Source organism: Myxine glutinosa, chromosome 4 (assembly GCF_964187855.1).
Source record: "Myxine glutinosa chromosome 4, kmMyxGlut1.1, whole genome shotgun sequence".
NCBI classification, from domain to species: Eukaryota; Metazoa; Chordata; class Myxini; order Myxiniformes; family Myxinidae; genus Myxine; species Myxine glutinosa.
In genome coordinates, this window is record NC_136264.1 from 75,811,903 (window position 1) to 75,826,157 (window position 14,255).

Here is a 14,255-nt window from a genome sequence, read left to right on the forward strand (position 1 = left end):
TTTTATTATTATTATTTGCTACGTGTGGTGCTTTTAATGGTGGGATTCCTAACTAGTGTCTGTGTGCATTGCCATACGGGACAAGGGAATGATCAGAGGGAACAACGTTCAAGAGAATTAACATAATCCCTACAACTCGTCAACATGACCCATTCCTTGTAATGGGAACTGTTGTGGAACTAATTAATTTAGCCTTGATTGATAGACAGAAGTCTCAATGATTAATGTCCACAAACTGTTTAAGATAATTGCTGATTTTTAATGAAACATGGAGGACTTTGCTAAGGTTACAAAAAGATATACATCAAAGGACTTCAAAAAACCACTTGGTAAGAATCCAACTCCAGAAAAGAACACACACACACACACACACACACACACACACACACACACACACACACACACACACACACACACACACACACACACACACACACACACAATAATTTCTAAGCAAAATCCTGAAGCATTTGTGCAGTACAGCCTTTCTTGTACTTGTGAAGGAAAGGAGAATGGGGCTGGGCTGAGGGGAAGAGAGAGAGGAAGGGGGAACGAGATAAGAAAAGTTGCAAGAGATTCAAGCGTGATGGAGGCAAATTGGCTTTTTCCCAAACGTTTCATCTTGGGAGAGGTTTTGGGTTACAGAAAATACAATTAATTCAGTTATTGTGAAGCATCCAGTTATAATACATTTCCCTTTTTGTCTCAGAACATTCCCATTACTTGCATCGAATTAAGAGCATTAACTCACAGTTGTGTCAATCCATGGATTTCCGAGAGAACGGTATTTCTCCAGCCCAGTTGCTAAGTCACAATCTAATCTTTTTAGTGGGATGTGCCGTGGGTGACCTTGAAGGGAGCTCAACACTTGTAAAAAAAATAGTTTTACAACAGTGACAACTGCGGAAATATTTTCCCAAACTTATACATATGACGAAATCTGAATACACAGCTTATTTGTTGAATACAAAGATTATATATACTAGGGCATGCCCGTACTATATATATATCTAAAATTATATCCCCCCCCCTCTATTTACATGAAATGGTTTGGTCCAAAGCGAACGGCTTGCGAGTACGGTGACAATCCCCCCCCTCTATTTACATGAAATGGTTTGGTCCAAAGCGAACGGCTTGCGAGTATGGTGACAATCCCCCCCCCCCTCTATTTACATGAAATGGTTTGGTCCAAAGCGAACGGCTTGCGAGTACGGTGACAATCCCCCCCCCCCCCTCTATTTACATGAAATGGTTTGGTCCAAAGCGAACGGCTTGCGGAGTTTGGTAAAGAAATCGCCATAGCTCGGTAACTACTTGTCCGATTAATATGAAACCTTGAAAAGGCACATCCTCAGGTCCCCAGCAATATACCTGGCAAGTTTCAAGTATATCGGACCCGTGGTTGTCGAGAAACAGCGGTCACAGACAAACATACAAACATACAAACATACAAACATACAAACATACAAACATACACACAGAGATTACTGGAATTATAGATAGATATTGTAACGGATTTGAGAATCCTGTATAAATGTTGTAAATATCACCCTCTGTAAATGTAGTGAATCTGTGTAAATACCCCCATAATTGTAAAGGTCAAAGGTCGTCCCCATTAGTTAATTCATCGCATACACCTAGCCAATCTTAGAGCCTCTAAATAGTTATTCCCTTATTATGTGTTCCAGTTTAAGGCTGTGTCTTCCATTAGTTGACACTCCATTGCACCGAATCAAATAAGGATAGCTCCCCTTCAATAATGACATTTTTCAGCCGAACTCTCCCTCTCTGGGTAACGAAGCTTACTCCTCAGTCACATTTGCTCTACGGCTAGGATACGGTGGCCGTACCCCCCCTAAATTGACAGAAACGTGCGGCAGCCGCAGAGTTTCTGAGGTGGCCTCAGGGTGGCCCTATGGCATATGGCTATCTTTTACAGGCCGTAGGGGTCGCCGTGGAATTATAGCGCGGAGTTATAACTTTTTTCATTTCTAGGTTGGTCGTAGCAATTCGACAAGCCGTAGCCATGGCAACTGTAAGTGCTGTTATACATATGAAAAAGAACTGGTATATATACCCACTCGTTACCGCCTGTCTGGCCGCACGTTCGCCTTAGGGCCCGCCTGCGGTCGCCTTGCGGGAACCTTGAGGCTACCTTGCGTCTGCCCTGAAAATTCTATGGCCGCCGCAGGGACGCCCTAAGGTCACCGTGCGACATCAAATCAAAGACAGTACGGCACCCCCACGTTTTCAGTCTCCACAATTTCTAAATACCCCGTGCGGCTACCCAAAAAATAAAAACATATGTGACTGCTACATTGTGTGACCGTGGAAATACTGCGGCCGCCCTATAATTGCTAGTGGCCATAGATTTTTTAGACCCTACGGCCGCCGAGCCAAATGTGACTGAAGCATTAACAAGCGTGGGGTGCGCGCCCCCTCAACTGGCCTGGCTTTGGAAGCGGCGTTCGCTGCTAGGATGAATATGTGCTCCGTGCTCTGTTTGGACAGGGGGGCGGGGCTGTTCGGCCCCATGACCAAATAAGGAGACAAGCCCTTGGCTCGCCACGAGGGGCGTGCTGTTCGACTCCATGCCAAAATAAGGTAGCAAGACCGTGGCATTGCCATATAAGGCAACGAAACAGAGCACGGGGGAGGGCGGTACCCAAAGAGAGGAGGGCGTGTCACACCCGCGTTTGAGGGCTGATATAGGTGTGCGACGATCGCGCAAGAGAAAAACGAGGGGACTGGAGCAGATGACAAAAGAGCCCGAGGTGTGTCAACGAAAGAACGAGCCCTGCCGCGTGGAACGACCAAGATACATGTGCCGCCGCCACCCTGCTTGCTCCCAGCCCAGAAAGGACCTGCTTGCTGTGCGCCCTGCTCAACCTTCCAGGCTTGTGGTTCTACCTTCCTCTCCCTCCAGCCAATCCACTCTGCAATTCCCCATTCGTGTACGTGAGTCTGTTCTGTGTGTCTTGTCGCTGGGGTTAAGTAAGACTGTATAGTATAAGCTAGTATTTGCACTGTGTCCTTCTGATTCTTCCATTTCCTTGTATATTACTTTGATTGCTTTTCTTCCTTGAGTTGTGTGTAAATAATAATAAATCCCTGTTCTTCCTACTTTGTCTTCTTCTTCACATTCGGTCGCATTAGAGGTTTCCAAATTGAGTGTACGTGGCGCGATTCGGCCAACGCATATGGATCGGGTTTAGCCCCTTCGATAAACGGCTCACGCCGCAGTTCGCTTCGCTCGGCGCAACCAATCTATTACGCTGTGGCCGTGAGCGGGGGTGTTTCCTTGCATACTGGGAGGCGCTGGTATTTAGGTCATAGGACGGTTGGGCCTAATACCCTACCCAGCGCTGACCGGGCATGACGTCATACCCCAGGACCACATCGGTCAGTCATAGACGAGGGGATTAATCCCCCCTCGATAAGGGGGAAAGAGGCCGACATTGGGTTCCGTAACAATTGGTGTCAGGAGTAGTGGGATTCGGACCCGAAGCGCGCTTAACACGCTCAAATTACGAGCGGCCAAAAATTTAGTTTTAACATCCAAATTTGAAATCACGCCGTGGATGATCAAGGCGACCGGATGCCGGTGGGGGAATTAGAAGAGGGGTTAGAAGCGACCCAGGACCCCAGGGAAATGTATATGGAGGAGAGGGAGGAAAAGAGCAATGAAGATGTGGTTGCGGGGGTATCAGGTGCACAAGATGGCGCCCTCGCGCACGTGGTTGTAGAGACACAAAATGGCGGCGCCGCGGAGGGCGAGCCCGCGGTGGCGACTGGGGACGCTGTGCAAATCGGGTTTGACCTCAGATTATTCCTGACCCAACTGAATGCAAAAATGGATAGAATGGGGCAGCAATTGGGGGACCAAATGGGGGACATAACTGCCCAAGCCAAATAAATAACTGAGGGACTGGCGAGGGACAGAGCCGCATATGAAGTAAGGGAAGCGGAGAGGGACAGAGACCGCAGGTTGGGCGAGCAGGTCCCACGGGTGCACGACGAGGTAAAGCGGGTTGAGAAGCGCTGGTTGGGCGAAGTGGAGAAAAGCACAGGTAACTGGACCGGGGTAGACATCGCGACCCGGGGTATGGGGCAGCTGGCGACCGCTGAAGTAGAGAAAATTTTATTAAAGCCAGCGGTCGTCGAGGTGAATAAAGAAAAAGTGCTGGGAATTGAAATTAGAGAGACCGGGGGCTTAGAAAAGCACTCGCGGCAGGGAGGAATGCATTGTGCACAAAGTCTAAGTTCACATCCTGATGCCGTACTTGCTAATCCTTCTGAAGATTTGCAGGTGCGTGTGGAGAAAAGGATCCCCCAGGTGAGTCGTGCTGTGTATTGTGCAGGGAGATTTTGCAGGACGATGTTTGGCGACAAAAGAATTTTCGCGCGCTTGGGATCGAGGAAGCATCCGGGCGTTGGTGAAGGGTCCCTTGTGAGTGGTGTGAGTGGAAATGGCGCGCTTGTGGAAAAAAAGTGTGCATCGGGGAATGAGCGTGTTACGAAGTGCGAGTGTGAAACCGAGTGCGAGCAAGAATGCACGCCGGAGTGGACGGAGTGTACGTGCGAGGGTGAGAGTGATTCGGGGAGTGAGTTGGTGGTGGAGCGGGTGCGAGGATGCACGTATGGGATGAACGGCAAGAGTGTGCGAGAATGCACACCTGGAATGGTCGAACGTGTGCGAGAGTGCACACCTGAGTTAGTGGTGGCGCGTGTGCGGGAGGACACATCGGAGCGCGTTAGTGGGTGGATGCAAGAGTGCACGCCCATGGTGAGTGTTACGGAGGAGAGGTGTGGAACGAAGTGTGCGAACGACGAGTGTGCGCGAGAGGTGTGGTGTGTAACAGGGAGTGCGGTGGTGGAATGGACGGAGTGTGTGGGATGCACTGGAGGCGCCGGAACACCGGGCTTGGTGAGTGTGAAAAGGGTCGCGTATGCGTGCGAGCATGCGAGTAAGGCATTGACATTAAACGGGGCAGCGTTTAGGGCGACGGATAGACGACGCGAGCACTCGGCGCGCGGTGCGCTTTGTTGGATGCTCGGCCCGGCGCGGATCGATGCTGCATCGCTTCTCTTAGAAGCGCCATTGCCGATTCGGGCTTGGCCCCGCCCTGCACGGTCGAGTCCGGGCCTTGTCGGGCAAGGTGACCGGTCTGGTTCAGGGACAGGTTGGAGGAAGCGAAACGGTGTCCCCTGGCGTGGGCGGGGTTCCGACCGGGCGAGATTGAGCCATCGGGCCGGTGACCGCAAGGTGCCGCGCCGAGATGGTGCGTGGAATCTCGGCCCAACGAAGCCTCCTCCCCAGAATCGTGAATGCCGGACGGACTCAACCTGCAGGCGACCAAACCACCCGAATTCATTGCTCGACTTCGCGAAGCACCGGGGCTCAAGTTAAAGGACATTTGGTAGGGATAGGGAATTTGTGATTGGAAAATTTTTGATTGGTTGGAATTTGATGAGAGAAATTGATAGTAGAAGATGCCCGATGTGGTGGGATGGCAAATCCACCATCCCTCACAAAAGGGGGCAAAGGAGCTATAGTTTTATGGGGTTTATGGCAGTGTAAGCTCGCCAAGGGAGGGTTTGGATAATGTATAGGGACCTAGAGATTGACCATAGGTAACTGGAGATATAAGTAGCGACATTGGACAGGTAGTCGGGGACATAGAGAGGGTAGTTGGATGATAATGACGAGGGAGCGCAATAATGTAAGGGGCGACGGGGAAGCGCGAGTTTTAGCAGGGCACCATGTAGTCAGATGATGCTGTGTGTGTGAGTATTGATATCGAGCAAATGAGGAATTGCTAGGCAATGCTCGGGAGAGATGTGAGTTGTATTGAGCGTGGAAGTGTATGGAGCAGTGCATGAGGAATAATTGTGGTTGTGCATTGCATTGAATGATTGAAGAAACCTGGGAGGAAGGAGGGTGCAGGTGGCACCAGGTGTGATTGCACAGGTGTGCAAGTGAACAGGTGTATGGAGCAGTGTATGCGTGAGTAATGGTGATTGTGTGTTGTGTTGAACAAATGGTCCTGGAGGAAGGAAGGTGCAGGAAGCACCAGGTGTAGGAGTGATTGCACAGGTGTGCAAATATAGGTGTATGGAGAATGGTTGTGTGGAATACATGGAGTATGGAATATATGGAGTATGGAATGGATGGTGTGGAGGGAATATGGTGGAAACTGTGGAGTGGAGTGGATGGTGCGAAGGTGTGAATGGGGGAAAAGTGGACCCCTATCACGAATACCCGGGGAGGGTAGTTTAAGAGTTAGGTAGAGGGAGTAGGTAAATTGTGGTTGGATATTGGCATCTGTGGTGCGTGGTGGAAGAATGGTGTTTGAATGGGTGCATTAGTGTCGTGGAAATGGCTGGGCGTGTGGCCTGTTAGTGTGTGTAGTTGAATGGGCACTCCGCCACTGTTAGGATGTCGGCCAGGTGAGGCCGCAGGTGGGCGCTGGGAGCCGGTAGAGTTGTTGTGGATGGGGCCCGAGGATTCGGAGGACGGACCCGGGTAGCTCAGTGCCAGAGGGCACCGAGTGGGGAGAGCGCCAGAGGGCCTTCCCCAGGTAGATAGGTTAGGTAAGGAGCAGGTAAGCTCAGAGGCAACTACAGTGGTGGAGGTGTGCAGGTGGGTAGACCTGCTGGGAGAGCCACACGACCCAGTCCTGAAATTGTGCAAAGGCACAGGGAGTTGAATCGGGGGAGTGAGACCCCAAATTGATGAAGCACCACAGTTTGGTCAATGGGAATTTGGTTCTTAAAACCGCATAGAGTAAGATGGCCAATGGTTTGGCAGGGAAAGACCCCGGGTAGTGTAAAGTGTGTTAAGGTCATTTAGAGGATAGTTTGGATTGAAATCTCCTTGCACCATCTACATCCACTCACCTGAGGTGACAGGACTCCACACCATGCCATGTGTTTTTGTTATTTTCTGTGCAAATGTTTGGATGTGAGACGCATCATGACGTGGGTGTGACATTGTGTTGTGTTCCATCTCTCCCTCCTGATGAGGATTGATGATGAATTGGTGATGGCAAATTTAGACAATGGGATTGTGATGACGAATTTGTTATAGGGGAAATATGGGGAAGACGTGACGGTAGTGACGAATTTGTAAATGTGTAGGTTTTTGTAAATACGGGGAGGGGCAAAGGGGGGTAGTGTAGGTCACATGTGGGGGGCGTACGGTAGGGACGAGCTTTCTCACTTCGCTCTCCGTGCGCACCTCGTCCGGCATTACCTTGTTTGATGTGTACCCTTGCGCCCTGACCCATTGCTCACCTGTCTTCTGTTCCCCTGTCTCCCACCCGAGGACTGTGCTCTCTGGGCACTGAGAGGAGCGTTTGGGGGGTCGCATCTGTGAGCCCGAAACTCCCGCAACCAGCATGCTTGCATTGATGCATCACTTATGGACCGCCGTTCTGCGGCCAAGCACCACTTTATGGACCCCACGTTTTGGGGCCTGGCACCTCTGCTGGGGACCGGCCATGGTGGCCAGGTAATCTCACTTGCAGCCCAGGGTAAAGGTGGCACCTATGCCCGACAGGTGGACCACCCTTAGTTGGCCCCTGTGGCCCTAAATAAAAAGTGGACGCATTGGTGCCCTTTTATTTCCAAATAGGCCGCAAGTAGAGAAAACGTCAGGAAGAACATCGGCCCAGCAGAGAAGAGGAAGACCACCACCAGTTGTTGTTTTTTGTTGTTTCATTATTATGAACTGGTGACTGTTGCACCAAATGGTGCTTTTGGTGCGGTTTTGGTGATTGGTGCTTTGTTATTTATTGGTGCTGGTGCATCGATGCAATGTATGCTGTCTCCTCCCTCCCAACAGGAATTTCTTTTTGTTTCCCTGAAAGAAAAATCACAGGTCCTGGGTTGCGTTTTGTAAATAGTCAAAATAATGTCACTGTAAATAATGCTCCCCCACCGTTCATGTTTATTTTGAAAATAATTCCGCAATTCGGTTAGCTGTGGGCGTAAATCTGTTAGATAGGGTGCAATGCAGCAGGGGGGCCTACTTATTTGTGTTTTAAAACTGTCGCACTCAGGGTCAGGTTAATTGTAGAGGGAATTACACCTACGTGCCACACTAAGCTCAATTTTTATAGGCCCGGGACGTGCCTGAAGGAAGGAGGGTGCAGTGTAACGGATTTCAGAATCCTGTATAATTGTTGTAAATATCACCCTCTGTAAATGTAGTGAATCTGTGTAAATACCCCCATAATTGTAAAGGTCAAAGGTCGTCCCCATTAGTTAATTCATCGCATACACCTAGCCAATCTTTGAGCCTCTAAATAGTTATTCCCTTATTATGTGTTCCAGTTTAAGGCTGTGTCTTCCATTAGTTGACACTCCATTGCACCGAATCAAATAAGGATAGCTCCCCTTCAATAATGACATTTTCCAGCCGAACTCTCCCTCTCTGGGTAACGAAGCTTAACAAGCGTGGGGTGCGCGCCCCCTCAACTGGCCTGGCTTTGGAAGCGGCGTTCGCTGATAGGATGAATATGTGCTCCGTGCTCTGTTTGGACAGGGGGGGCGGGGCTGTTCGGCCCCATGACCAAATAAGGAGACAAGCCCGTGGCTCGCCACGAGGGGCATGCTGTTCGACTCCATGCCCAAATAAGGTAGCAAGACCGTGGCATTGCCATATGAGGCAACGAAACAGAGCACGGGGGAGGGCGGTACCCAAAGAGAGGAGGGCGTGTCACACCCGCATTTGAGGGCTGATATAGGCGTGCGACGATCGCGCAAGAGAAAAACGAGGGGACCGGAGCAGATGACAAAAGAGCCCGAGGCGTGTCAACGAAAGAACGAGCCCTGCCGCATGGAACGACCAAGATACGTGTGCTGCCGCCGCCCTGCTCGCTCCCAGCCCAGAAAGGACCTGCTTGCTGTGCGCCCTGCTCAACCTTCCAGGCTTGTGGTTCTACCTTCCTCTCCCTCCAGCCAATCCACTCTGCAATTCCCCATTCGTGTACGTGAGTCTGTTCTGTGTGTCTTGTCCCTGGGGCTAAGTAAGACTGTATCGTATAAGCTAGTATTTGCACTGTGTCCTTCTGATTCTTCCATTTCCTTGTATATTACTTTGATTGCTTTTCTTCCTTGAGTTGTGTGTAATTAATAATAAATCCCTGTTCTTCCTACTGTTACGTGGTCCCCTCGGTGAATACCTGGTCTCGGTGACCCCCGGACCGTGAGAGGAACTTCGCCAGAAAGTTGTATTATATATGCGCTTTCGCCACGCAATCCATATGAATTCCACCCAAGAGAAAACTGATGTTCAAGGATATATTTAAATGGTAATGACACCATACAATTTCAATGATACAACCACGGAGATTTTCCCCGAGCAATCAATAGCAAACCACCATCAACAATTCCCAATCCACAATCAATCCCCTATATGATTAAGATGGCCATCTTATATATGTGTGTTCACTTCGGTACTCACGACCCCCTTTTGGTCTCTGCTCCTCACAATGTCTCTGGGCCCCTCCTGACCAAGATACTGGTCGGCGTCGCCGCACTCGGGCGGTTGAACGAACCCCGGGTGGACGTTTTTCCACCGGGCAGGTATCGTACCAGGCACCGTGGCTGCAGCCCCTCGTGGCCACGCGAAGCGGGTACGGTAGAGCAAGCCAAAAGCCCCACGCCGCTTGCAAGGCGCGTTAGGCCCCAAGGTGCGACCCGCACGCGTCTGTTTAGACGGGGCCGCGAACGGTGCCAGACGCGGGGTCGATGCACGGCCCCACGTCAACTTGACGTCTCCACCGGGCAGGTACACGTCCCGGTAATTCCTCTCGCCAGACGGGCTTCGGAACGCCGCTTTTCCACGCCGCGCAAGGTCGATCCCACCTTTCGTCGGAGCGGGGCGAGGAAGAATACTACTCGTCGCTTTCTTCCTCGTGTCTTTTCCTCTTCCGTTTCCGGTCACTTCCGTTTCCGGACACTTTTCAGAAGGGCTCCTGACCCTCCAACCACAACAACCCTTAATCTACTAAACATGGATAAGCAAAGACCTGAATGGTAATTCACATACATTCACATAAATATGTAACACTCCCCCCCTTCAAGAAAGAAAGTTTGAACCCAGCGAAAACTTTCTTTGCCGGCCAATTTGGAGAAACAAACCAGATAACTCAACCCCCCCACATTATCAGTTCCCCCCGGGCACAGTTATCACTTAAAAATAAAGCAACCAAAATTTCACCACAACCCCTCCAGATTACTCACTCTGGACTAAGCACCAGCAACGACATTGTCCCTGCCAAATCAAACTCCATCTCATGACCCTCTGACTTTGACCGTCAGTTTCTTGTGAATGAAGGTTAAGGGGTTGATCAAAGATCCAAAGTTAAACCACTCGATAGCACTTTCTCCGGGAGGCCAAGCCGAGTATTCACTACATGGATGCCTTTAGGAACGTGGAGTTCACGGTTAGTCCGTGCAGGAAAGTTCTCTACATGGGCGCCTTGAGGAACGTGGAGTTCACGGTTAGTCCGTGCATGAAAGTTCACTACATGGACGCCTTTAGGAACGGCGTTCACGGTTAATCTGTGTAGGAATCTTGGCTCGGCGGCTCCGCCGCATTCAGTGCTTCAACTTCTCAGAACTTCCCTAATACTTAGGGTGGGACCACTTGTCCCTGTAGTCCCATGAATAGCGGTCTCCTTCTCGGCCACTACTTTGCCAATCCTTCCTTCGGGAGCGGCCGTAACTCAGGGAGCCTCCATAATAATATTGATTGCGGCCACCACCAAAACTACCGCCCAGTTGTCCTCTCCTGTAGACCTCTCGACGTCTACGAAATGCCTTCCCTACTGTTATGGTCCGACCCTCCAAATCCTTGCCATTCCAATTCTTCTCTGCCTCTCTGGCGTCTTTTGTGCTGGCAAACGTGACAAAGCCGAACCCTCTTGACTGTTGCGTTTCCCAGTCTCTTACCAACCGCACTTCCACCAGCGGCCCATATCTGTTGAAGACAGAGGTCAGAACTTCTTCCTCTGTTTTGAAGTTCAGTCCCCCTACAAATAACTTGGCACTTTTGTCGCCATCCCGAGCTGGTGTGGCGTTATTTTCCCTGCTGGGCTCTTTACCAACCCTCAGGTTACCATAAACTTGACCCCCAGCCAAATCATTCCCGATAACCACAGATACACCCTCTACAGGAAGCGTGGCTTGTAAACCGACGGTGACCGGTCCTGACACCAAATCGGACTCCAAATGGATGACATGAAAGGGAGCACTAACACCGCCCCCGATCCCCTGTAAACGAACACTATCCCCCGTTGCCGTCTCCTCGGACCATGGCAAAATGCCTTCAAGCATTAAAGATTGATGTGCCCCTGTGTCCCTCAATATCCTAACCGGTTTCCAGTTAGTCGAGGCTCCATCCCGTGACACAAACCCCTCTGAAATAAATGGTTGGTAACCCTTTTGATGGCGATTTCTCACAATGGCCATTGCGTTTGGAGTCATAGTAGTCGGACTCCGCTCTGGGTCTTCGCTTTTCATGCGGTAACAACTGGACATCAAGTGTCCAGGTTTCTTGCAAAAAGCGCAAGTAGGCCCGGAGGAAAAACTCGTGGTCTGCCTCGGGCCCCCCGAACTATAAGTTTGTCTTGGGCCCGCATCCCTCTGATTTCGAACAGGTGGGGTATCATAGTTGTCCCCATAATCATCTCGAGGCCGCCGCCATGTATGGTCATTCTCCGCACCTGCAGTTCCCCACCTCCCCTGCGGAGATCTAGGCGAGGAGTTAGGTTCGTGGACCCCTATTCGGTGGGTTAAGGCATAATCATCTGCCATGGTGGCTGCGTCCCACAACTTTGGTACTTTCTTTTCCTGCAGGTACACTTTGATGTCCTCGTGGACACACTGCTGGAATTCCTCCACCAGGATCAAGTCCCGCAATGTTTCGAAGTCTTTCCCGACTCCTTTTGACTCACACCACCGATCAAACATGTTTTCTTTCACTCTGGCAAACTCCACATGGGTCTCACTCTCCCTCTTCCTGGCATTCCTGAATTTTTGCCTGTAAGCTTCCGGAACCAACTCATAGGCCTTGAGGATGTGCTTCTTCAGTACCTCATAATCTGCACATTGGTCCATTGGTAGCGCCGAATAAATTTCCTGAGCTTTCCCCACCAGCACACTTTGCACGAGTATGGTCCAAGCCTCCTCCGGCCAGTTCAATTGTCGAGCCACTTTCTCAAAGTGTGGAAAAAATTTCGCGACTTCCTTTTCACTGAACGGTGGAACCAGCCTCACATGTCTGCCCACATCCCAGGTTTTCTGGTTAGGTGTCGATCCCGTCAGCAAGGGTGGTGCCTCTCCCCGTTCTCTCATTAACTCCAGCTCCTTGAATTTGATTTCTTGCTGAAGCTCCATGTCACGTTCCTTTAATTCCCTTTCCGCTTTTCTCTCCTCTGCTTCGAGGTCCCTTGCAGCTCTCCTCTCCTCTGCTTTTCTCCCTTCTAACCTTTCCTGGAGTTCTCTTTCCACTCTCCTTTCCTCTGCTTGTTTCTCTTCTCTCCTCGCTTCTGCTTTCCTTTCCTCTTCTTTTAACCTTTCCTGGAGTTCTCGTTCCCCTCTCCTTTCCTCTGCTTGTTTCTCTTCTCTCCTCTCTTCTGCTTTCCTTTCTTCTTCTGCTCTTTCCTTTTCTGCTTTCCTTTCTTCTTCTGCTCTTTCCTTTTCTGCTTTCCTTTCTTCTTCTGCTCTTTCCTTTTCTGCTTTCCTTTCTTCTTCTGCTCTTTCCTTTTCGGCTTTCCTTTCTTCTTCTTTAATCCGTTCCTGGCTCCGTAATTGCAACTCCAGTTTCCGGAGCTCAACGTCTTCTGGTTCTTCGGGTAGCCACTCCCAGGCTAACTCGTCCCATGTTCCTAATCCCACCATAGATTGTATCACCGTGGCCTGCAACTCTGCCTTCCTCAAATTAGTTCGGACCTCCAAGTTAAAATGTTTGGCCAATTTCAAGAGGTCCGACTTTAGTAACGCTCGGAACTGTGCCTCACTCGGTGTTACCGCAAAGTTCTGTGCCACAAACGCCATGGTGACTATCGTTAACACCTGTTAACCTTCACCCAAGACTTTACCCCAATTTCCCCAAAAATTTTCCAATTAATACTTAATTAATAAATTTTAATTAATAAAAATATTATTTTATTATTTTATACAAATACACTTTTAGATCCCGGACGTAGACCCAATTGCGTAATCGTAATTTGGACGAGCCCCCAATTCTGTTACGTGGTCCCCTCGGTGAATACCTGGTCTCGGTGACCCCCGGACCGTGAGAGGAACTTCGCCAGAAAGTTGTATTATATATGCGCTTTCGCCACGCAATCCATATGAATTCCACCCAAGAGAAAACTGATGTTCAAGGATATATTTAAATGGTAATGACACCATACAATTTCAATGATACAACCACGGAGATTTTCCCCGAGCAATCAATAGCAAACCACCATCAACAATTCCCAATCCACAATCAATCCCCTATATGATTAAGATGGCCATCTTATATATGTGTGTTCACTTCGGTACTCACGACCCCCTTTTGGTCTCTGCTCCTCACAATGTCTCTGGGCCCCTCCTGACCAAGATACTGGTCGGCGTCGCCGCACTCGGGCGGTTGAACGAACCCCGGGTGGACGTTTTTCCACCGGGCAGGTATCGTACCAGGCACCGTGGCTGCAGCCCCTCGTGGCCACGCGAAGCGGGTACGGTAGAGCAAGCCAAAAGCCCCACGCCGCTTGCAAGGCGCGTTAGGCCCCAAGGTGCGACCCGCACGCGTCTGTTTAGACGGGGCCGCGAACGGTGCCAGACGCGGGGTCGATGCACGGCCCCACGTCAACTTGACGTCTCCACCGGGCAGGTACACGTCCCGGTAATTCCTCTCGCCAGACGGGCTTCGGAACGCCGCTTTTCCACGCCGCGCAAGGTCGATCCCACCTTTCGTCGGAGCGGGGCGAGGAAGAATACTACTCGTCGCTTTCTTCCTCGTGTCTTTTCCTCTTCCGTTTCCGGTCACTTCCATTTCCGGACACTTTTCAGAAGGGCTCCTGACCCTCCAACCACAACAACCCTTAATCTACTAAACATGGATAAGCAAAGACCTGAATGGTAATTCACATACATTCACATAAATATGTAACACTACTTTGTCTTCTTCTTCACATTCGGTCGCTTTAGAGGTTTCCAAATTGAGTGTACGTGGCGCGATTCGGCCAACGCAT

The 14,255-nt window shown here is 50.2% G+C and overlaps 1 protein-coding gene across 1 annotated transcript in view; it reads right to left on the minus strand.

Annotated features, from left to right (window-relative positions):
- Positions 1–257: 257 nt before the first annotated feature.
- LOC137424817 (histone H2B 1/2-like) overlaps positions 258–14,255 on the minus strand; it is a 34,542-nt gene continuing 20,544 nt past the window's right edge. The window contains exon 2 of the mRNA XM_078775144.1: positions 258–621. Within this exon, the coding sequence (XP_078631270.1) occupies positions 578–621 (44 nt within the window). The 3' untranslated portion in view covers positions 258–577. The remainder of the gene's footprint in view (positions 622–14,255) is intronic.